The following is a 26,659-nucleotide window of genomic DNA, read 5'->3' as shown; positions in this document are numbered from 1 at the left end:
GATTCCTTCTAGCGGTTTTAAGACCAAGGGGCATTGCAGTAGTACCGTACTTGGACGACATTCTAATACAAGCGTCGTCTCTTTCAAAGGCAAAGGCTCACTCAGACATCGTTCTGGCCTTTCTCAGATCTCACGGATGGAAGGTGAACATAGAAAAAAGTTCCCTGTCTCCGTCGACAAGAGTTCCCTTCTTGGGAACAATAATAGATTCCTTAGAAATGAGGATTTTCTTGACAGAAATCAGAAAGTCAAAACTTCTAAATGCTTGTCAAGTTCTTCATTCTATTCCTCGTCCTTCCGTAGCTCAGTGCATGGAAGTAGTAGGATTGATGGTTGCAGCAATGGACATAGTTCCTTTTGCGCAAATTCATCTAAGTCCATTACAACTGTACATGCTGAAACAGTGGAATGGGGACTATACAGACTTGTCTCCAGTGATTCAAGTAGATCAGAAGACCAGAGACTCACTCCGTTGGTGGCTAACCCAGGATCACCTGTCCCAGAGAATGAGCTTCCGTAGTTCAGAGTGGGTCATCGTCACGACCGACGCCAGCCTAGTGGGCTGGGGCGCGGTCTGGGAATCCCTGAAAGCTCAGGGACTATGGTCTTGGGAAGAGTCTCTTCTCCTGATAAACATTCTGGAACTAAGAGCGATATTCAATGCTCTCAGGGCTTGGCCTCAGCTAGTAAAGGCCAGATTCATAAGATTCCAATCAGACAACATGACGACTGTTGCGTATATCAATCATCAGGGGGGAACAAAGAGTTCCCTGGCGATGAAAGAAGTGACCAAAATAATACAATGGGCGGAGAATCACTCCTGCCACCTATCTGCGATCCACATTCCAGGGGTGGAAAACTGGGAAGCGGATTATTTAAGTCGTCAGACATTCCATCCGGGGGAGTGGGAACTCCACCCGGAGATCTTTGCCCAGTTGACGCAACTATGGGGCATTCCAGATATGGATCTGATGGCGTCTCGTCAGAACTTCAAGGTTCCTTGCTACGGGTCCAGATCCAGGGATCCCAAGGCGACTCTAGTGGATGCACTAGTAGCGCCTTGGACCTTCAACCTAGCTTATGTGTTTCCACCGTTTCCTCTCATTCCCAGGCTGGTAGCCAGGATCAAACAGGAGAGGGCCTCGGTGATCTTGATAGCTCCTGCGTGGCCACGCAGGACTTGGTATGCAGACCTGGTGAATATGTCATCGGTTCCACCATGGAAGCTACCTTTGAGACAGGACCTTCTTGTTCAGGGTCCATTCGAACATCCAAATCTGGTCTCCCTCCAGCTGACGGCTTGGAGATTGAACGCTTGATTCTATCAAAGCGTAAGTTTTCAGATTCTGTGATAGATACTCTGGTTCAAGCCAGAAAACCGGTAACTAGAAAGATTTACCATAAAATATGGAAAAGATATATCTGCTGGTGTGAATCCAAGGGATTCCCATGGAATAGGATAAAAATTCCTAGGATTCTTTCCTTTCTACAAGAAGGTTTGGATAAAGGATTATCTGCGAGTTCTCTAAAGGGACAGATTTCTGCTTTATCTGTCTTACTACACAAACGACTGGCAGTTGTGCCAGATGTTCAAGCATTTGTTCAGGCTTTGGTTAGGATCAAGCCTGTTTACAGACCTTTGACTCCTCCCTGGAGTTTAAATCTAGTTCTTTCAGTTCTTCAAGGGGTTCCGTTTGAACCTTTACATTCCATAGATATTAAGTTGTTATCTTGGAAAGTTTTGTTTTTGGTTGCTATTTCTTCTGCTAGAAGAGTTTCTGAGTTATCTGCTCTACAGTGTACTCCGCCCTATCTGGTGTTCCATTCAGATAAGGTTGTTTTGCGTACTAAGCCTGGTTTTCTACCAAAGGTTGTTTCCAACAAAAATATTAATCAGGAGATAGTTGTACCTTCTTTGTGTCCGAATCCAGTTTCAAAGAAGGAACGTTTGCTACACAATTTAGATGTAGTCCGTGCTCTAAAATTCTACTTAGAAGCTACAAAGGAGTTCAGACAAACTTCTTCTCTGTTTGTCGTCTATTCTGGTAAAAGGAGAGGTCAAAAAGCAACTTCTACCTCTCTTTCCTTTTGGCTTAAAAGCATCATCCGATTGGCTTATGAGACTGCCGGACGGCAGCCTCCTGAAAGAATCACAGCTCACTCCACTAGGGCTGTAGCTTCCACATGGGCCTTCAAGAACGAGTCTTCTGTTGATCAGATATGTAAGGCAGCGACTTGGTCTTCACTGCACACTTTTGCCAAATTTTACAAATTTGATACTTTTGCTTCTTCGGAGGCTATTTTTGGGAGAAAGGTTTTGCAAGCCGTGGTGCCTTCCGTTTAGGTAACCTGATTTGCTCCCTCCCTTCATCCGTGTCCTAAAGCTTTGGTATTGGTTCCCACAAGTAAGGATGACGCCGTGGACCGGACACACCAATGTTGGAGAAAACAGAATTTATGCTTACCTGATAAATTACTTTCTCCAACGGTGTGTCCGGTCCATGGCCCGCCCTGGTTTTTTAATCAGGTCTGATGAATTATTTTCTCTAACTACAGTCACCACGGCACCCTATGGTTACTCCTATTTTTTCCTCCTGTCCGTCGGTCGAATGACTGGGGTGGGCGGAGCCTAGGAGGGACTATATGGCCAGCTTTTCTGGGACTCTTTGTCATTTCCTGTTGGGGAAGAGATATTCCCACAAGTAAGGATGACGCCGTGGACCGGACACACCGTTGGAGAAAGTAATTTATCAGGTAAGCATAAATTCTGTTTTTCAGATCCGCAGCAGTGATGCCTCGCAAGCGTATTGACGCCGGCGAATGCAACATAGTTGACGCTTTGATAAATAGGCCCCTTATAGTTTACATATAAATGTTACCTTCAAATGTGAATATTTAATAAAATATATGCTATAATATAAATAATTCATAAATAACCATTAAATATAAATGTATTATTTAAAACCCATGTTACCTAATTATAGGAAATGCACTACTTTAGTCTCTCTCTCTCTCTCTCTCTCATATTTGAAGGTAACCTTTATATGTACAATATAAAGGTAACATTGTATGTATGTCTGTATGTATGTGTGTGCATTTGTGTACACATGTATATTTTTCTCTAACAATTGGCAAGTTACTTGATGTCGAATAAATGTAAACTTGATGACAAATGGAAGCCAGTAATATGGTTTAATGCTTTGCATCTCACAGTTACCAGCAAAACTCACCCATAAAGGCTTGTTTCGTTTCATATTTTTGTAAAGACTATAAAAATGCTATCATATGTTGCAGTAACTTTTTAAAAGCAACAATGAAAAGCAACAAACATATCCTAATATCTCAAAAAGGTCATGAAACCCGACATTATTCCTTTCATGATTCAAACAGAGCATAACATTTTTTCAAGTTTTTAATTTAATCGAATGTACTACTTGTATATGTCTAAAGAACTACAGTATATGGTCGTAATATTGATAGAAGGCTTTTAAGCACTAAATGGTAGCAATGTTATCACAATGTATAACATTGTTACAAGAATTCCTACAAAATTGCTGTCATGTAGTGCTCCAGACATATATGGCTGCTCTTTGGTTTTCCTACCTGATTAAAAAAAAAAAAAAAAAAGTATACTAAGAGAACAAAGTAAATTTGATTATAGAAGCACATTGGAATTTTTTTTTTCTGTGCATTATTATCTAAATCATGAAAAAAGAAAATTGGGTTTCATGTTGCTTTAATGTTTGATAATGCACCTTCCATATTCCTTTCTATAAAAGCGCACCTACCACTTGAGAAACAAAGCTGAAAAAAGCTTTTCATTGCATTTAGAGAAAACTCTTATTGAACAATCCTAGATTTTGGAATCAGAGTCAATACATTTTAAGAACCTTCAGGTCAATCAAAATCTATTGTCTGGTTTGTTTTCATCAGGTTTTCAGCCGAAAAGGACCATTTTCATTTCTATGTGATCACATTAGCGTGTTTTCTGACGTTTCTTGAAGCCATAATCTCGCTGTTAAAAGCCGTATTTTTTAACATTGAGATAAAATGTTCTCAGCAATCACAATCCATTTTCACAACATATTTTTAAGGCCATTTTACACTTAGTGAACTTGACACCTAAAGGCACTTGATGAAGACCTGAACTTGCTTTTTTTGAAACCTTAGCAAGTATTTCAAGACAATATAAAATCATTCTATTATGATAGACATGTGCAAGGCACTCAAATGGCCAAAAACAACATTTTAGAGTTGTATTTGCATAAATGGTCAAGGTTCATTAAAGCTCAATCCATTATGTGTAGTCCGTCTACAGTGGGCAAGATATACATTTACATATATTTATGTTAATTTACATATATATATTTTTAAAGTATCATGTAATATCCTGTACAGCTAAGAAGATCTTCAGAAAAAGTGAAATCAGGACCCCGACTTCTGAAAATGGCATAGTAGTCAGTAGTCACTTTCTGTAAACGCTTGTTTCTAATTCGCACTCGTGATTTTCACTTTCAGTGCAGATGACTTCATAACTGGGCTTTCAAATGAGATCACACCTTTATGACAGCAAATTGAGAACACATTCACAAGTTTTTGTGGTTACATTATTGAACTCCCGGTTACAAAGGTTTGATCCCATTTGAAAGCCCGCTTATGAAGGAGTGGTTCCTTTTGAAATTATGGTTATGATGATCTGTTTGCATGACATTTTTGTGGTTGCAACATTGTAGTGGGGCATATTCATGGTTTACAGTATAAGAACTATTAAACCCCCCTTTTAGAAGATCAGATACATTTTGGGGAATTCCTTTTAATAGTGTTCTTTTTTATTTCAGATATATATCACACCAAAGCAGAAAATTGTTCTTTTAAAATCAGTAATTGGAAATATTTAAAAACAAAACACTACTTATTTTAAAAGTGCAAATATAATGATTGCGCAAACATTCCAATCATATTGTTTACCAGTGGTCAGGATGGATTTGGATTATAATAGGTTAATCTCACACATTAATTTCCCTTACAAATTGAACAAAGGTGTTAAATCAATGGAACTGTACTGTAACCTTAACAGGTGTAAAAGGGCCATTGTATATGTCAGATTTGGTTGGATTAAATCATGATAACAAGCACTTAAAAACCTAAACACATATTTGGAAACTTTTCTATTGAGAACTCATATGTGGCTGTGGACGTTTAGTAGCCAAATTCAATTTAGATTCTTATAACCTGAAAAATGTGAGTCCCATATAGGCCAAAACTTAAACTGAGTTATCAGGAGCTGATATTAGAAAGACTGTGATTAACCCCTTGTTTCTTCATTAATAAGTATCCAATTTTTAGAAATAAAATAAACAAAGAACACTACTCATGTTGCTATTAACTCTTCCAATGCATTGCTTCCATTTTTATAGATCATTAAAAACACAAAGCTTGCATTAGTAAGTACAGTTGGTGAGCTGCTGTCACACTGGCGTAACATTTATTATCGTTATTTAATTTAAAATATGAAATAGAAGGCAATAATTAATGTATTGGCTTTAATTAATCTAAGTTACTTTTTGATCCTTTGTTATAGAAATGGATTAAGAAATGCTTCTTTACTTGTTAGTTCAAATAAAAAAAATCTGAATTATTATAATGGAGCCCATTTATGAAAGTCTGGGTGGACAAGGTTCTTATCCCAACTGTTATTGTGTCGATGCTGCCCATTTTTACCATTGCACAAATAATTGCTTGTTCACATTGCCCAATTGCTCAAGAGCAGGGCTTGTTAATCATCCCTGTCAAATATGACCAGAATTATTTAAGACCACTTAACTAGCTCACATGAGCCTGTTGGGCTCGGAAGACGCATCCATAAATAGAGCCCAATGGCTTATTTCTTTTGAACATGATAGTTATATATTTTAACAGTACAAATTGCACTGCAAAACTAAAAAAAAACTAAACAAATTAACACCCTTAAAAAAAGACAGACAAACATATATTGTGCATTATATATTATCTGTTATTTGGCTAAGAAAAAGATAATGGTCAAAGCCATGTGCCAGTTATTTAAATTGAGTTTTTTCTTATCTGCAGCACAATATATATGCTTAAATTATCAGAGCAACATCACAAGCTTACATATCCTGTAACAGTGTGCTAATATTAAGAAACATTACAGGTCATTAAAGAGAAATATACACGCCAAAATATATGTTATACTTTTAATAGATCATTCACAAGACTTAAAGGGACACTGTACCCAAATTTTTTCTTTCGTGATTCAGATAGAGCAGGCAATTTTAAGCAACTTTCTAATTAACTATTATCAAATTTTCTTTATTCTCTTGGTATGTTTATTTGAAAAGCAAGAATGCAAGTTTAGATGCCGGCCCATTTTGGTAAACAACCTGGGTTGTCTTTGCTGATTGGACAGCACCAATAAAAAAGTACTGTCCATGGTTCTGAATCAAAAATTTGCTGACTCCTTAGCTTAGATGCCTTCTTTTTAAAATAAAGATAGCAAGAGAACGAAGAAAAATTGATAATAGAAGTAAATTAGAAAGTTGCTTATAATGACATGCTCTATCTGAATCATGAAATAATTTTTTTGAGTTCAGTATCCCTTTAAAGTGATGGTAAACTCTCCCCTTTTAAAATCAGATCTGGAATGTTAGTGATATTTTAGATGGATTTGGATTTTAATTCACCAGTTGTAACAAAGATGCTCTATAACTTGCTTTTTAATATAGATATCAAAATTAAATACCTCACGCTCCACCACCCACTTCAAAAGTCATTTTTTCTATGAGCTAAAGCTTTGAATTGTTGTCCAATCAGCACACTAGCTACAACAAAAGTGCCATATGGGGAGAGCACTGAATGGATAACAATTCAAACCTTTAGCTCACAGAAAATTGGACTTTTGAAGTGGGTGTTCGGAGCTGGGTATTTAAATTTCATATCTATATTAAAAAGTAAGTTATAGCACATCTTCATTACAACTGATGAATTAAACTCCATCTAAAATATCACTAATATTCCGGATCTGATTTTAAAAAGGGAATAGTTTACCATCACTTTAAAATGACCCAAAGTCTGAAAAATGTACTTATAATCACTGAACTTCTTAATATCTTAACAGCTTCTATTAAAATAAAAATGCAAGAGTTTGTCAAGGACAGATTATCACAGGGGGCACCAACAGAGTCTAGATTAATGCATAAGTAATTTCCCCCTATCCCCCAGGGTATTATCTGAAATAAATTACTTAATAAAATTCAAAAGTTGCTGATGACACCTAGCATATTAAGTGCAAATATTTTAGGGCAAGGAAGATTTTTTTTTAGAATCTGTAAATGCAAATGATGATAAAAAATGTATTTGCCAGATTTTGAAGTATCTGCATTTACTTGAAATAAAATGATAAAAATGTTTTAATATCACAAATAAATATGTTGTGAATTACAATTAGAATCCTTTTCTTTATCCTTTAAGCATCAAACACAATCATTGTAAAATATTACTAGCTATTTAATTTGAATTCTTAGATGTATAATGTCTCCAGAGCTTGATTAATGAAATATGAATTTTAATGATATTTACGCAGTTTGATTTTGTAAAACTGATGGATGGAAAGCAGTTGATAAAGCAGGAACCTAAAGCTGCAGAGAGCCCTCAGCACGCACCTCGGAGCCTGGTCCTGGCAGCCGTACAAGAGACAGGCTTCATTGAATACATGGATCAAGGTGTTTGGCATTTGGCTTTTTACAACGATGGCAAAAAGATGGAGCAAGTATTTGTGTTAACAACTGCAATTGGTAAGCAAGTTCCCTGTGTCCTTTATATGAACTGTAATGAATCTGTAAACTAAAAGCTCTTTTCTTAAAAAAAAAAAAAAAAAAAAAGGAAACTATGTTACAGCCTATCAACTTTTATTTCTTGGCGCATTAAGATGGCTTTTTTTTTATTATTTTTTTTTTTACATTAACCTCATATTCCACAAAAAAAACAAATAACAAAACAAGGGGTCACAATCTTAAGTTAGAGGGTAGCAGATTCAGGAGAAATGTGAGGAAGCATTTTTTTTTACAGAAATGGTGGTGGATTTATGGAACAAACTACTAATTAAGGTGGTAAACACAAAGGGGCCGATTTAACAAGCTGTCAATTGGCCCCAATGCAGCTGTTTCCGCTGCTCCTTGACTTGCCCACTGCCTCTGAGACTGCGGACATTAATCCACCCAATCGTATACGATCGGGTTGATTGACACCCCCTGCTAGCGGACGATTGGCCGCAAATCTGCAGGTGGCGGCATCGCACAAACAGTTCATCAGAACTGCTTGTGCAATGTTAAATACCAACCGCGTATGCTGTCGGCATTCAGCGATGTCTGGCGGACATGATATGCTACAGCGTATCATGTCCGTCAGAAACAGATAAATCAGTCCCGAAGACTGTAAACGCATTAAAAAATGTCATTGATTATATTGTCTTTTTCAATAGCAGTTAAAGTGTTTCATGAAAGAACTGTTAAGTGTTTGTAATTTCAGAACCTTATTTAGATATCCCTGGTACTAAGAGATTTGAATGTCACAAGGAAACCAAAAAAAGTTTTTTCCTCATAAAAAGTTTCATTACTCATAATTAAAATAATTTGGCAATACACTTCCATTATTTATATTGCCTGCTTTTCATGTAATTCATCCGTGAAAGTTGCCATGTTTAAATCCTCTCCATAGAAGCTGGAGTGTATTCCATGGAATACAAACCCAAGCCCTTCCCATCATACATACTGCACAGTGATTGGATAATATGTACAGGATCATATATCTGCTTGGCACAACAAATAAAGTAAGATGAACATTCAAGAAGATTTTCAAAAGTTGTGTATAATAATAATAATAATAATGCATATTTTTCTAACAAAATGACATATGTAAAAGTTTTTAAAATATTTATTTAGAATTTTGATAATTTGTAATGCAGTGATTTGCTGCTGGTGCATAAAATGCAATGGCTTTAATGTCCCTTTAAAAACATACGGTTCTTTTCTAGGGGCATTTAATGAAACATTAAAATGAATATTTCTTTTAAATCATAAATAGGAGGTAGATTTAATAAGCAGCGGATGCTACTACCTACCCCCGTTGTTTCTGGCTCGCCGGTAGCAGTAGTTAAGAAGCAGCGGTCGCTGCTCCTTAACTTCCCGCCACCTTTTACTTTGCAGACTGCAATCATCCCAATCAGATACGATCGGGATGATGGACACCACCTGCTAGCGGCCGATTGGCCGCAAATGTTCTGGGAGCGGCATTGCACAAGCATTTCACAAGAAATGCTTGTGCAATGTTAAATGCCGACAGCGTATGCCCAGCATTTAATATCAATGTTTAAAACTTTTTTTGCTGATATATAACATGAATTCACAAGAAAAGATTTATTATGTTCTATAATTGCAACTATTAAAACCAAACAGTATGGCGGTAGTGCCAGAGAATTTGGTGCCACTTTGGTCACCGATGCCACAGGCTTGTCAACTCTGCTCTAATGAATTTAAATGGGGGCTACTGTGAGAAATGAGTTGAATTTTAGTTGCTCAATCTCACAAAGAACTGCTTCTCCTGCAAAACATTATTAAAAATGTGTGAAGATTCAGGGCTAGATGACAAATGGAGTACTAACTTATCATTCATCCGTTTACAGCCACGGGATAAATAATCAGCCATTACAAGTGTCTGGTTAGTGCTACTGCAAGCTTCCGATAGCAATTAGTGCTCAGAAAATTAACCAGAGATCAGATCTCTGGTTGATTTTCTAAATGCGCCCCAATTGGCCCCTAAATTAATTGTGGTGTAGTTTAGTAAAATAAAAAAATGTCAGCATGTTTATTTTTTTAAATTAACTGTACAAAGCAGTTTTTAAGTGTTAAAGTTGGTGGGTGTGGAATGTTAGAAAAAAAACGGCACTGAAAAGTGAGTATGTATATTCATATACATATATATTTAAATTTGCTACCCATCACTGCCCAACTTACCCCCTTCGTTGCGCTAGTTTTCTCATGCCATTTCTGAGCGCATGAGAACGAGGCTCCCATTAGAGCCCATGTGACCGTGTTCTTGTGATAGCAAAGCTTCCGTGCAATGCGAATGTGAGGTCATATTCGCATTGTACCTAAGTTGTAATACCAGCGCACAATTGTGTGCGCTGATATTACAAGTGGAGTGTAAATATCGCTTTTGGGAATAATCATTTTTAAACTTGCAATTTGAGTTTAAAATGTAATGCTCAGAAGTTGTTTTAATGTGAATAAAAGTTATGTAACATCAATAACCTGCACATAAATACATCTGAAAAACAAAATAGGTAAATAGTACTGTATATGTAGATCTGTGTAGTATTATTTTCCCTTAAGGTAATAGCAGAATTTGAATTAATGATAGTCACTTCAATAGATGTTTTATATTAATCTTATATTTTTATAAACACATAAAATAAATTATCATGAGAGCACTGCAAGCATTTTTTTCTGACAAACTAAAAGATTAAATTATTTACAGAGGACTTTTTTTTCTCTTGTCCTGACATGAAAACTCTGTAGTGACGCATTCTCATCGCTTTATAATTGTGTGAAAAGGGGGCAAGGCATTGATTTTCAAAGTAAAAAGTGTTATATCAAATGAAAAAGCAATAACCGGCAAGGGAATACGTGCAGATCTATTAATGAGCTATCACTTTTAGAATAGTTATTCCATCTAAATGTGAAATATAAAAACATATCAATACATTTGATTGCATTACTATTATTTATGAGCTTCTATTACTGATTCATTTTGCTTCCCTTTAGTAGATTGTGATCCCTTTTAATGGACCAACAAAATCAAGTTATTTTTTATTCTCTTGATAACTATAAAGTATAAATCTGTTTGCTTTACAATTTAGCCTGTCCTCAACCATGTACTGAAGCTGTTTGTTGCTTTTTGAGCTTAACCATTAATATCAGTGCTTTTTTGAGTTGCCAAATCAAATCTTATGTTGTTTTTTTCAGCAGACCAAGCACTTTTACCCCAAAATACAAAAAGTTGTTATTCAGTATGCAAAGTGGTTATTTTGTTTTGGTATTTTCCTAGCAAACAGTATAGAGGTAATAATTTTTTGTTTGTTTTATGGTGGGATATGGGGGGATATTTATCAAAGCCTCAACTATGCTGCATTCACTGGCACCAATATGCTCGCCTAACATTGCGGCCGCAGACCTGAATACGCTCTCTCTATTTTATAAAAAAAGCCGCCAAAAAGATGCACACCAAGTATGGGGCAATGAGCATCAGACTGTTGTTAACTAGCAGTCATCTTTCTCGCGTCTATTCGGCTTTTTACCAACTTTATTTATACCCTGTCACTAAACGCCGGCACTATACTAAAATGTATAACCCCTATCCCGCCGCTCCCCGACCCCGCTGCAACTTAAATAAAGTTATTAACCCCTATCACGCCACTCCCGGACCCCGCCAACACTAAATAAACATATTAACCCCTAAACCTTTGGCCTCCCACATCACTACCACTAACTAAACCTATTAACCCCTAAACCGCCAGCCCCCCACATCGTCATAAACTAAATTAAGCTATTAACCCCTAAACCTAATAACCCGCTAACTTTAAATTAAAATAAACTATTTTTTAAACGATTAATTAACCCACCCACACTGTTATTCTACAATTAAATTAAACTACCAATTAAATTAACTCAATTACATATTAAAAAAAACATAACCCTACTAAAATTATTTAAATATACTTATTAAAAAATGACTAAATTACAAAAAAATATAAAATTTGTGTTTTTAAAATTCTTTGAGAGACCTTGCCGTTCTATCAAGACTTCTTCTATCATCTCATTTGATCGGAGAACCTTAGATCATCAGGTCCTTAAGATGCAATTCTCTTTCAAATGAGGGGGCAATTTGTCCTTCATTGAAAATGTTAAAGGTGTCAAGTGGAGTTTACTTTTTTCACACAGTTATCACCTGGGTACTAGAGGACAAATGAGGCATCACTTGTTTTTGCAGGTGAAATAAAGGAGACAGGGACTACATTAGAGTTTTACTACCCTATAGTGTTTAGTCACTGGTCATGCATCTGTGAGAGACATGCAACCCCTTGTTTAAATAGTAAAAAAAAAACATTATACAGTATCTGAGACACTGGGCTCTATTTATCAATACTTCAACTGATAATACGCTTGAATTTCATGTCAAATTAGACGCAAAGTTGATCCGCCATATTTAAGAAAGCTTCAACATCGTCAACTGTTGCAATGTTCGACATAATATACACTCCCGTGAGATCAATCTGATGCATATCGATGCTCGCGGTCTTCGAGCGGAATACTGATGGTCCGCTTTGTTATTTCCAGAAATTGTAGCGTAATCTGATGATCCGCCTTCACATTCGACTCTATTTGAAGCTCTTCCAAATTTATCAAAAATTCGACATGTACGCTCGCGTCTACTCCGACGCAACGTATCTATCGTTCAAACCTCCAACTCTGAGGCCGCGAATGCCATAGGAATCAATGGGAGTCTGAAAATATTTGCTATAATGTATTTTTGTCATCGCAGACAGTTAATGAACAGACTAACTGAATAATTTGTCAGTGAAGGACGATATCAATGAACTATCAGAATCCTGAAATATAATTAAAAATATGTCCCTTTTATCTTTTGTGATAAAAAAACATGTTAACATGGTAACTTCTGTTCTCATGGTACAGTTATAAGTCTGTGTACTTGACGCCCGTGTTTTCGAAAGACTTTTTCATAAATAAGAGCATTGTATGTAGATTTGTGGCAACGATGTCTGGCGAGCGTATTGATGCCAGGGAATGCACCAAGATTGATGTTTTAATAAATTGAGGCCACTAGCTCTATATCATTTCTTAACTACACCATGAACAATGAGGAAACACCTTGCTCTGTGGACTCCTCACTGCATGGGTTCATCATGCACTATATGATGGTGACATCAGCTCAAACTACTGAATGGGTATAAGAAAGAGGAATGAGGAGATTTAGTGGGGCAAATTAGATCATGTCGATGGGGTTACACTGAAGGGATTGTATAATGAGGGTGTTTTTGATAAAGGGATTAACTCAGAAGATGTGTCTGTCAGGCTGTGTTAGTTTGTATCCTTTGTGAGTTTGTGTGTATTATGCTCAGAGCCTTTGTCAGGCATATGTTTATAGTGGTGAAAGATGGTTATGCATAGGGTAATTGCGGTGAAACAGGGTGATGTTTAGTGTTAATTGTTATGGTGTGAAGTTACAGTTTAGTTTTATGAATGTGGGGGGTAATTTGTTGCAGATGATAGTTAAATTTGACTTCCTGCTTTGAGTTTTATCTGCCTAAAGCATTTGTATAAAAATTAAAACAGTTGTAAAACAGCTACAAGGTTGCGGTAGTGATAGGATACTGTTGTTATAAAGTGCTAGAGGTTCCCATAAAAAGGCAGCAAGTTTTGACCATCTTAAAGGGACAGTAAAAACCTTGTAATTACAAGACATTTCTGTCGTGGTGTTACGTAGAGAGTGTGGTTATTAATTAAAAGGTGTCCATTTTTTCCAAAGAGTTTATTAGGAATCAATATATGTTAATAATAAGAGAAATATTTACAGGTATATATACACATCTATTTTACAGCAAAACAGTCCAAATAATTATTACAGGGCAACTCTACTACAAACCCCAATTTGTGCAACACTGCTAAAAATAATCATAGGAATATACTCAGCCAAATTCACCAATGTGTCCAAAATCAGCCATTCTTTCAGGAACAGGATGAAAAGAGAGAGAGAGGCAGAGGTTTTGGTGTTCCAATGTTTTATACCCCAATTCAATAGGGAGTGGTTTATCAAATGCCATTCAAAAGGCTATTAGGAGTGTCCTTCTTAGACAGACACTAGGCCAAATAACTACTTTAATATTCAATTTTAAAACCAGCTATGTGAATTGCCAGGTATAAAATTCTGTGAGCTATATCTTAATATTCCAGTGATAAAATGTCACCACAGAGAGGTTGATGAGGTTGTGCAGATACTTGGCTTTACTAAAAGTGCTTAAGTTTATTTATAATTTTTTTTATTGAAGTTGTGAGAAAATGAAACATACAAATTTTGTCCATAAAGAATAATTGCGTCAGAGCAAATAAGAGTGCTATTATAGGCATAATACAATATGAGACAAACAAACTGTGATGAAGACACATGCTATGCCTTAGTATGTGTGACAAGAGGGTTTGGACTAACTAGAATGGAACTTCTGTTTTTATTATATTATGTGGCTAATGTTCCCCACATTAACATAAGGGGCGTTCTTTAATCTCCTGATGGTATGATGTGGGGAGTTGGCTTTTGTCTTGACCACTCTTGGGCCAAGGTATATGTGGGGAGGGGAAGTTCAGCGGGCAAAAGCCGCTTAGTATATAGGTGAAGGATGGAGGGGCAGAGCCTTTTAACATAGCTACAGAAAATACAAAAGTGTCATGGGACTTTTGGTTTTAAATTAGTGAACAAAATTGTTTAGGAGCTTATCTAAGTAGCATCATAACTATACACACCATCAGGAATACAGTTACTTATATAAAAAAGACCACGGTCATAAGTACTGGTACAGGTCAATAGTAGAGGTTCCCACAATGATCTCGACAGTTTAGTTCTGTTTGTTGGGATCTTAAGCGTAAATATGTTAACTGCAAGTGAGTGCCTTTATAGTATATTTCTTGGTTATAATTACTGACATGGTTGAAGTGAACTGTCTTGGCCGCTGACAGCACGCCCACATGATGCAGTGAATAAAAATAGGATAACCCTTAAGGTGTGATGAAAGCGTTACCTGTATAGGAAGTTAGTTGCCCAGGAGGGCTGAGTACATTTTATACCTTGTGTGAGCATGTAGAACTGCAAAATAGCCCTGTCTGGGGATACACACATTCTTCTGATAAATAATATTGTTTAGGCCCTATCACATGTGGAAGCACACACACATGGCCGTTCTTAAGGTAGTATGAGCCTAATAAAGAATGTGCAAAGCGAGCATGTCGATAGCCCCAACATCTAAACAGATAAGAGGTGCTATAAACCTGTATATTTCCAGTGAAATAATTTCAATGATATGCCTAAAGAAATACTACAAGCTCTCATATCTAATACTCGGTACAGGTGGATTGTTCCGATATGAGTCTTGACACATAAGAGGACATTTCTAAACATTTGATATCATAAGTTGATTCTAGAGGATGAATTCTCTTAGTCAGTACCTATAGATTGGTCTTATGTAAGTCCGAGAGATGCTTACTCAAATCAGACCTGTAACTTAAATATAATGGGTTACGCAGCGTATATCCGCCAATATGCTAGAAGGAACAAGGGAAACAAACCTTCAGTAGATAATATAGTTTTACAAAGGTAATGTCAAACTGAACTATGCACTTAAGTGAATTAGGTCTGGCTATATAAAGGCAAAGTGTATTCAGATATAAATAATGTTAGATCCGGAATATTATAAGTAGTATGTTATAAACTTACAACTTAATTTAAGCTAGATAAAGCCCCAAATGCTTTTATTATTATTTGGTCTTAGCTTATACCCTTATTCGAGGTGCGATCCATTCAGTTCAGAGTGCATAGGGGAGTAAAGGTGAAGACCAAGACTGAGGTACATACTTAACCCCGTAACTAACATCTAAATGCACTCTTTACATCATATAGATAATGTTTAGGTATAATACTAGGGTCTGTCAAGGGCTAAAGAATATGACTGTCAAGCAGCAAATTGCTGTGACTATAGGTCATATGCAGATGCGGTATTTATATAGAAGAACTCACTGACAAGACAATTTGTACCTTGCTATTCTAATGTGTAAGGGGATGGAGTCTCAAACAAGTTATCATATACCCAGTAACTCAGCTTAGGTAACAGTATAGAGCAATGAACATATCACAAACATATATTACAAACAGTAGTGAGGGTCCTAGAATCAATCCATACAGGTCTCATTAGGGTGTAAGTCTATGGGATACTAAAAGCTAGTTTCCATTTATTAGTAAACTTATACCCTGTGAACTAAGTAAGACATAAGGGACAAGAAGGGGAAGGTTATCTGCAGGGGTAAAGGGTATCCCAAGGGTATAAATAAGTAATGACTAGATGAGGTTTAAAGGAAACTTGGGCTGCATTTCAGCCCCCAATAGAAGTCACTGAGTATACATATTATAAACTAAATCAAAATCTAAGACCTCTTGGTTACTGTCATGTATTGACCTTAGGTTATATTATAAATATTAGATCGCAAGAAGGGCTGGAAATAAATATAGATAGTACTGAGTGTGTTTATCACTCATGTACAACAGTTACATACTAATGAAGGATCTGCAGTCTAGAATGACCTGTAAAATAGTTCCTCACTAGCCAACACTAGGAATAATAATCTTACTGAGTTTCAATTTAGTGACCTTACCTTAGGTGTTCGGTGCAGTGGAAACATCCATATAACTAAGCAGGATGAGGGATCACAACATAGATCTGTATATGCACATCTCTTATCTAAGAGGGGTAATAAATGTAGAGTATACATGTGGGGAGACACAACAATAACTAAAGGACAACAGGTATCACCAGTTATGAGAACAATATATAAAGTTATTAGGTGTGGAGATAGTTGGGGAGTGAGTAACACTACAACAGTTCTGCCATGGTATAGGCTAAAAGTAGATAAGAATTCTTATAGTATTAGCACTGATTGTCCTGCGTGGTATAAGAATAGTGCTGAATTTAATACAATTTAGCACCTGATGGTAGTCTCTTGTATAGAAGAAAACCGGTCTATGTCCCCGTATATGGCTCTGTTCGGTCTTCTCTTCTGTAATGGTAAGGCTCCCCTGAGCATCCAGCAAGACCATAGAGAGATAGTGTCTGAGTTCTGAGAAATGGCGGCAGAGCGATTGGAGCACAAACTCCTCCCATCTCTCTATCATATCCATCCTTCTATCGTATATGGAGGAAAAAATAAAATGAGAAGAAGGATGTGCTATGATTATTTATCAATGTAAGTTGTCCACTTGACCTGGTATCCCTGGGGGAGTATAAGCGGCAGTCCTGTAGCTGTTATGAATTAGATAGAGGAAAGCCTCTAAGGAGTGCGATGGTGGCCCTTACCAAATGTTAATATATAGGATGTTAGCTTGTCTCCGAGATGGGCGCTCCATCTGCCCTAGGATTTGTGAGGATGTGAAATATCCTGGGTCTTTTAATCAGGTTTTTGAGCAGGTATATGTTGATTGATCCCCAAAAATTAGATCATGAGGCCAGGAGCTATATAAAAACACGTCTGGCCATTTCGGTAGTTGGCTCCGCACCCCTAAAAGTGCTTAATTTTATTGAATCAAGTTTAGTATATAATAAAAAAAAATTATAGTCCTTAAGTGAAAAAGTAAATGCACAATAGTATTGTATTTATTTTTTCACTTAAAGGGACATTATACACTCATTTTTTCTTTGCATAAATGTTTTGTAAATGATCTATTAATATAGCCCATACATTTTTCTTTTTTGTTTTTTAAATGGATAGTTTTGCTTATTTTTAAATAACATTGCTCTGATTTTCAGACTCCTAATTAAGCCCCAAAGTTTTAGGAGAATACCAACGTATACCTACTCCAGCTTGCTTCTGTTTGTGTTAAGGGTCTTTTCATATGCAAAGGAAGGGGGAGGGGGGGACTGTCTGATATTTCTAACTTGCAGTGGGTGTTCCAGTAACCTTTTAAACTGAACTAAACTGGAAGCTTCTAAGTAAGTTTTTAAACAGTTTTATACTGGATTTTTATATCAGTATCTGTGCATATTCTTCTTTATAGTAATGTCTATTACATGCAGTTATATGAAAATTGGTGTATACTGTCCCTTTAAGGACTATAATAAATTTTAATTATATACACTAACTTAGGGGCAAGCACTCTTTTTCTGTTGTGTATCTTGCAACTCATTTTTTTAGTGAGTATTTCTGTTGTGATGCAATAGAATAACATGTAGACTCTGAGGCCGAATTATTAAATGTCTGTCGGACCTGATCCGACAGTGCGGATCAGGTCCCACAGACATTGCTGAATGCGGAGAGCAATCCGCTCTCCGTATTCAGCATTGCACCAGCAGCTCACAAGAGCTACTGATGCAACGCCGCCCCCTGATGCAGGGAAGTGTCAATCAACCCGATCATACTCGTTCGGGTTGAATTGTGGTGATTTCTGTCCGCCTCATCAGAGCAGGCGGACAGGGTTATGGATCAGCTGTCTTTAGACCGCTGCTTCATAACTTGTGTTTCTGGCGAGTCTGCAGGCTCGCCAGAAACACGGGGTCTCAAGCTCCATTCGGAGCTTGATAGGCCCCCAAGTCTTAATGATTTTTAAAACAAATTAAAATCTTTTTAAATGTAATTATGTTTAACCACCACAGACAGAAAATCTGACCACAGCCAAAATATTAGTGTAAAATGCATTGTTTTGCAGTTGTCATCTGATATAGTCTATTAATGACATATATGAAGCAGAGTTAGCCTTGAGAAGCCAGCAGGGTGCATTTCAAATCCTGAGAATAAGAAATTGCTCAATTTTCAAAGCTAAATTACATGAAACGGGGCAAAATAAAGAATATGTATATATATATATATATATATACTGTATATTTATATATATTCGAAAGTTGTTTCATTATGCATAACTAAACATTTTATATAAAAAAAATCTCAAGGTTTTTACTGTCCCATTAATTGTTATAGTTTGCCTGCTGTTTTTTAATAACAATTATGCTGCGTCTTATTTTATAGTGTCACCTAGCCCTCTGCAAGGACCAAAAACAGACATGAGGCCAATTTATTATTGTGCGGGCAGCATAAGCTGTCAGCATTTATCATTGCACAAGCATTTCTGGTGAAATGCTTGTGCAATACCGCCCCCTGCACATTCACCACCAATCGGCCATTAGCAGGGGTGTCAATCATCCGATCGGGCTGATTGCTGTCCGCCTTTAGAGGTGGCAGACGAGTTAAGGACCAGCGCTCTTAGGACAACTGCTTCTTAATTTCCTTTTCAGGAGGCCCTGAAGTGGAGTGGGTCGGAAACTGCATCCACTGCTTCATAAGTTGACCACATGGAGTTCACTGTATGTGATTTAGCTAAAGTAACAGAAACTCGTTAGTTTACGTTTTTAAACAAATAATCCTAGTTTGTGCAGGGCCAATCACATTTATCCCCCTTCATTGATATTCTGTTAATCAGCATGGTACATTACATAAAATATTGCTAAACCTTAGCCCTTAAAATGCATCCAGAAAATTCAAATAAATGTGAGTATTTGGAATGTTAATGGGACATAAATGCACAATAGTAAAATGCACTTGATCTATGGGCTGTGGAGTACAAGTAATCTATGGTGTGCAAGTGATCGGTGGTGCGCAAGTGATCTATGGTGTGCAAGTGATCTGTGGTGCGCAAGTGATCTGTGGTGCGCAAGTGATCTGTGGAGCGCAAGTGATCTGTGGAACGCAAGTGATCTGTGGAGCAAAAGTGATCTGTGGTGTGCAAGTGATCTGTGGAGTGCAAGTGATCTGTGGAGCTCAAGTGATCTGTGGAGCCCAAGTGATCAGTGGAGTGCATATGTTGAGTACAACTAGTGATCTGTGGTGTGCAAGTAATCTGTTGAGAGCAAGTGGTCTGTGGTGTGCAAGTTGTCTGTGGTGTGCAAGTGATCTGTTGAGAGCAAGTGGTCTGTGGTGTGCAAGTTGTCTGTGGTGTGCAAGTGATCTGTTGAGAGCAAGTGGTCTGTGGTGTGCAAGTTGTCTGTGGAGTGCAAGTGATCTGTGGATTGCAAGTGATCTGTGGTGCGCAAGTGATCTGTTGAGTGCAGGTGGTCTGTGGTGTGCAAGTGGTCTGTGATGTGCAAGTGATCTGTGGTGTGAAAGTGATCTGTGGTGTGCAATTGATCTGTGGTGTGCAAATGATATGTGAAGCTCAAGCGATCTGTGGTGTGCAAGTGATATGGATCGCTTATTTCTATACCACTCCTATTGTTGTGTAAAAGTATTCTTTTTCTTGCACTAACATTGTGAGCAGTATTTGTTACTCTGTAACAGAGAAAGTAATATGCTCCAGCCATACTGCCTTGTTGCACTGTTAATCCCTAAATCACATCTCTCAATGCTAAAAAAAACTCTGCAATTAGCTTTAAATTGCCACAACTCCAATGCAAACTCACCTCCGATAATAACCCCTAAACCACCTCAATACCCCATGGTAGTAAACCTCAGCATCTAACAAAAACTAACCTGTATTAACCTTGAAACCTTCACACACACTCCTAAAACCTGTTAACCATTAGTAACACCCAAACTGCAAAAAAAAAAAACTATGCAAAAATAAACAACTCTAAGCACTACTTACCCCAAATCATCACAACCCCTAAGCAAAAGAACTTCGACTGATAACTCTTTAATTGCTAAAATCCCAAATGCAAAAAAAGTCTATGCTAAAACCTCCTAACAACTATTAATCACTAAACCATCATATCCCCTAACCCAAAAATCCCCCATTGCTAACTCCTAAACTGCCACAACCCCAAATGAAAAAAAACTTCTGCTAAAACCCCAAAGCCACTATTAACTCCTAAATGACCACAAACCCATTACAAAAAAACTTCCACTTAATCACCATCTCAACATTCCCTCCACTGCAAGACCCCTGCTTAAACTAATGCCTAACCTAATATCCCCCAGTGCAGAAATCCTCATCTCAAACCCCTCAACCTAAACTTACTACTACCCTAACACCCCCCCCAAACTGACCCCTGACATAAGACCTCCCTCACACTGGACAACAAATCAATTAATTCTGATTGCACAAGGCTAAGTGCAAAGTAATATATTGTATGCAATCAGCACTGTTCATCTTGTTTATGTGTTTATCCTTCACAAAGGTGTTAAACGCATAGTTATAGTTCACTCTGAGTTAGATACAACCAGGCATTGGTGGATATGCAGGTATGCCAATCTTTTATTTTTTACATTTTATTTTTATCAATAGCAGGAATAACCCATAAGTACAGTTATATACACACACACATATATATATATATATATATATATATATATATATATATATATATATATATATATATATATATATATATATATATATATATATACAATAATATTAAGTGGATTCACATCTCAAAAAGAAAAAAGGCACATTTGTAAATAAATATAAAGAGAGTCAAGAGTTTTTCTACTTATTATTCTTGATACAAAACATACTTCTTACAAAACATAAAGAATGTGGTAGGTTCATAAATGTAGGTAATATCTTCCCATGTATCATATATCATTTAAAACCCACAAATCAGCATAACATACTGTCAACAATATCTGACAATAAATACTTAAAGGGACAGTATACTATCAAATTGTTTTTCCCTTAATGTGTTTCCAATTACTTTTTTCCCCAGCTGCAGAGTATAAAATGTATTAGATTTGCTTTTTTAAGGCTTATTTGTGTATATGAATTAGATTTTGTGTTTTGAAGCCACAACCTAATAAAATGTGTTGATCATGTAGGTATAATCAGATCTCATTACTTTATCACATTGTGTACATATACCTGCTTCTGTCCATAAACCAATCACCAATACAGGTAGCCCTCAGTTTACGCCAGGGTTAGGTTCCAGAAGGAATGGTTGTAAATCGAAACCGTTGTAAATTGAAACCCAGTTTATAATGTAAGTCAATGGGAAGTGAGGGAGTTAGGTTCCAGGCCCCTCTCAAAATTGTCATAAGTAACACCTAATACATTATTTTTAAAGCTTTGAAATGAAGACTTTAAATGCTAAACAGCATTATAAACCTAATAAAATAATCACACAACAGACTTCACTTGCATTTTTCTGCAAACAGTTCTTTCTATGCATTCCAATCTGGACTGATTTATAGACAGGAAGATCTTGTTCCTTTGAAATCTGCTCAATAGCTCAGGTCTGGTTAAATTGATTGATTTCAGTTTGCTTGGCTTTGCTGCAACACAAGTGGACAGCTCCACCTACTGGCTATTTTAATAAATGCACTGCTTCTCAATGCTTTTCAACAGCAGTCACATGACTGGAAAAAAAGGTTGTTATTCTGAAACGGTGTAAATTGAACCGTTGTAAAACGAGGGCCACCTTTACTTGGAGAGAACAATGGAAAATTATTATTTTATTACCTTATCTCTTCTATAACCCACTGGGAGTGTAATTTCTTCTACTGGCTGTGTTAATACAGCTTAGCCTTGTGGCCAAAAACTTTCAGGATGGGTGGGGATACCACAGGCTAAATAAACTAATTCAAATTAAAATATAAGCTTAATGGAAATACTTGTAAACAATGTGATACACTCCAGCAGGTAAAGGGGATCATTGGGAACAAATTAAGGGGGAAAACATTTTTGAGTAAACTGTCCCTTAATACAGATTCATCTTGAAATGCCGAGAAACTTCTACCCAGCAAAAAAAATAAAAAATCTAGTATCCACGTTGAAAAACAATATTACTCATGATTTTTTGAGTTCTTGTTTTTATAGTATAACTAATAATAGGGGGGGGGGGGATTAAGATAAATAATAAATTAAATTAAAAGGAGAAAGAGAAAGGAAGAGAGGGGGGATCTCTTGCTCTACTATATTCCTTAACTTCTACTTTCAGAAAACACAAATTCACCTCTAATATTTGCCTCTAGTACATATAAAGGGGCCTATTTATTATGCGTCTGTCCAACATGATCCGTTCAATGGATCATGTCTGACAGACATCGCTGAATGCGGAGAGCAATACGCTCTCCGCATTCAGCATTGCACCAGCAGCTCTTGTGAACTGCTGGTGCAATGCCGTCCCCTGCAGATTTGCGGGCAATCGGCTGCTAGCATGGGGGTGTCAATCAACCCGATGAATTGCAGTGATGTCTGTCCGCCTCCTCAGAGCAGACAGACAGGCTATGTCTTTAGACCGCTGTTTCATAACTGGTGTTTCTGGTGAGTCTGAAGGCTCGCCAGAAACATGGGCCCTCAAGCTCCATACAGAGCTTGATAAATGGGCCCCAAAGTGTTTCGAAAGGGGCTAACATACTGTTTCTGGAAGGTATGTCAATCTTAATTAGCTCACTGGCCAATGGCCATATCCATCTCAGAATTGGAAATGTATTGCCACTCCAGAGTGAGCTTTAATTATGTACTTAACCCCCTTGTGAGGCATTGTATGCCTCTTTAACAATCATCTATACTTCTTATATTAAAATTAGAAGGAAAATGAATCATACTCAAGACTTAGTATAAATTTAAGCAGATAGAGAAAATGAGCTGCATTCTCTGCAATCATGTGCCGGCATGCTTCCTTACACTATATGTCAGGCACCAGCAGCTATTGGCAGAAAATTAGTTTCATTTTCAGTTTTCTGGAGTGTGATGATGTCCAAAGGCTATAGGAATTATTTAAAAATCCTGATTACAATGAAAAATCAAGAGAAACATAAATACCTGACAAGGTGAAAATACTTCAAAATATTGCAGATCTTCCTGTAATTTTTTGTTATTCATCTTTGAGTTTAGGTATATTGTGTCTGTCATCAGGTAATGTGTAAATGATAGAACTATGCCATATATATATATATATATATATATATATATATATATATATATATATATATATATATATATATATATATACCTATAGTGCAGTGCTTTCCAAACTAGTGTGTCGGCAGCAGTGTGTAGGTGTGTCCCAGCTTCAGCACAAATTTTTTTAAATTTTTTTTTTTTTTTACTTTTTTTTTTGGTTTCTGACTTTCCGCCTGCCTGCTACGCATATCACATGGTTGGCACATGATTGATACCTAGTGGGTCACAGATCATCTTAACTTATTGGCACAGCTCAGTGGGAACTGAAACTATTCCCATTGGCGGCACATTGGCTCCTGACTGCACGTGTAGTCTCCTTAATTGGCTTGTGACTGCATGTGTAGTCAGTGAGTGGGACAGCAGTGTGTATGCAGCGCGGGCAGTAGTCAATCGGACTCACCGAGCTCTGAGGGCGGCAGCTTAAACGCTGAGCTGAAGTCAGAAGTCAGTGGGGTTTTTTTGCAACTAGCTCCCAGTAGTGCATTGCTGCTCCTGCTCTTGATATATGAATAGGAAGTGGAAGCTTAAAAATGCTTGATGATGAAATGTGAGAGTGTCTTTATCTAATATTCCACCAAATATTCCGAAACTGTGTTCATCCCATCAACCTCATATATCCCATTAAAATAGTAAGTAGCTATTGGTGATATTAAACTTTTTTTTAATTCTTGCACATACATACTGTTACTTGTAAATACATTTCGTTATTATATCATTTATGTATGTGTCCGTATCTTTTAAAACAAGTTAGTTTAACCTCCTTTTTGCCAGTACAACTGAATTAATTACTGTGTCGCGAAATGATGTAGGTCTAAAAAGTGTGTCACCAACATGAAAAGTTTGGAAAGCTCTACTATAGTGACTCATAAAGTAATGTAACTGTGGTTTACCCTTATTCATAAAATTCACTCTTCTTGTAATGCCATTTTAACCTGTTAGAGATTAGGAAATATACCCAAATAGTTTTTGATGTATTGATTTGCATCATTTGTTCATTCAACACTTGTTTTATATATATATATATATATATATATATATATATATATATATATATTAATTTAGTGACCTCAAATAGATCATTATAGTGATGTGTTTTAATGTATTTCTTATTATGAGATAACTGAAAATAGAAAGCATTGCAATATATTTTAGCATAAAATTATGATGATACAAAACTGATAAAGAGCACAGTTTGCATTGAAATTAGCTTTCTAAGGTTTAAAGTTTCATTTATTGAAGTCCTTTAAATGAAATTCAAATCATACATAGGGCCTGCTATTCTTAAAAGCCACCTTTCATGCAAGATTCTCTAAAAAAAGATCTGTCAGTGATGTATGGTCCTTTACAAAATTCACTTAAAAGGACATGAAACACAAAAAAATTATTTTATGATTCAGATAGAGAATACAATGTTAAACAACTTTCCATTTTACTTCTATTATTTAATTTGCTTCCTTCTCTTGTTATTCTTTGCTAAAAGGTTTATCTATGCAAGCTCAGGAGCAGCAAAGAACCTAGGTTCTAGCTGCTGATTGGTCGCTGCATATATATATATATATATATATAATATATATGTCATTGACTCAACCATCTGTTCAGTTAGAAACCAGTAATATATTGCTGCTCCTTCAACAAATGATACCAAGAGAATAAAACAAATTATATAATAGAAGTAAATTAGAAAGTTGTTTAAAATTGTATTCTCTATCTGAATCATTAAAGAACATGTTTGGGTTTCATGTCCCTTTAAGGCAAATTTTACCTTGATAGCTGTGTAATCTCGTGTAGGGGTGTAACCTACGTTTCTGCCTGTTAAGAAGATGTACATACATATTGTATAGTGATCAATACAATTAGCATTTTAAAAGCATATTGAACGCTATAAAAATCATAATCGCATTAAGCAAAAAAAAAATTGGATTGAAATTATTCACTGAAATTTGTGTTAAAAGCCTTCCAGAAAATGCAAATTTACATTAAACAGTAAAATATATTTTTTAAATGTAACATACGTCATTTCTAAAAATAACACTGACATTGTAACTAAGAGGTCAAAATGTAATGGATTCCTTATATTTCCATTGTAAAATAAGTCTCACAACCTTGGCAAGTGGGCTGAACAGGGGAGTTCCTTTGTTATGTATGAAGTTTTCTCGTAGGTGTCATAGAAATCTCTAAGTATGTTATGCATTCCGGTCTCGATGTTTATTCCAGATGAATGTAAGCTGGTGTGTAAGCAGTTCACCAGAACTGCTTGTTCAATGCCGCCCTGCAGATTCGCGGCCAATCGGCTGCTAGCAGGAGGTGTCAATCAGCCCAATCGCATAGGATCGGGTGGATTGCAGACTGCAGCCTCAGATGCAGCGGACCAGTTATGGAGCAGCGGTCTTTAGACCGCTGCTTCATAACTGCTGTTTCCGGCGAGCCTGAAGGCTCACGCGGAAACAGGGGCATCAAGCTCCATTCGGAGCTTGATTATTCAGCACCGATGTGTAGGTATTTAGGTCCATAGCATTATTTTATGACTTTTTAAAGTTATCATTCCTTTGTTCAACCTTTTTATTTGGTCCGGTGTCTTTGACACCCCCATACTAAGTCATATGGAAAGATCATCCTTTTACTACAAAGCAGTAAAGCACCTACTCATATTGTGTTTGCTTTGTGGCAGACAAGGCTTCATGAATTATTGTTTTTTTAATACTTTTCATCCTGCCATATTTCTATAATGTCATTGAGTTTATGACAATTTTATGCTTTCAGGTAACATATTATGTGATTTAAATATTCATGCTCTAATAGCAGGAGTTGCAACTTTCATGAAAACCTTTTTGATCAATGCAAAAATGCTACAATTTATCTGTGAATAAGTCACTCAAAATACATAAGGGTGCAATTTAATCAAAACTTTTAACTGCTACTGATT

The 26,659-nt window shown here is 36.6% G+C and overlaps 1 protein-coding gene across 6 annotated transcripts in view; it reads left to right on the top strand.

The window, feature by feature from the left end:
* Nucleotides 1-26,659, top strand: part of TENM1 (teneurin transmembrane protein 1) — a 1,037,319-nt gene that overhangs the window by 524,859 nt on the left and 485,801 nt on the right. For all 6 annotated transcript variants that reach the window (XM_053699127.1, XM_053699121.1, XM_053699124.1 and 3 more), the window contains one exon: nucleotides 7,601-7,811. In XM_053699127.1, coding sequence (XP_053555102.1) covers nucleotides 7,601-7,811 — 211 coding nt within the window. The remainder of the gene's footprint in view (nucleotides 1-7,600; nucleotides 7,812-26,659) is intronic.

Source organism: Bombina bombina, chromosome 1 (genome assembly GCF_027579735.1).
Source record: "Bombina bombina isolate aBomBom1 chromosome 1, aBomBom1.pri, whole genome shotgun sequence".
NCBI lineage: Eukaryota > Metazoa > Chordata > Amphibia > Anura > Bombinatoridae > Bombina > Bombina bombina.
Note: the sequence above shows the minus strand (reverse complement) of the source record. Positions and strands in the feature narration are given on the sequence as shown.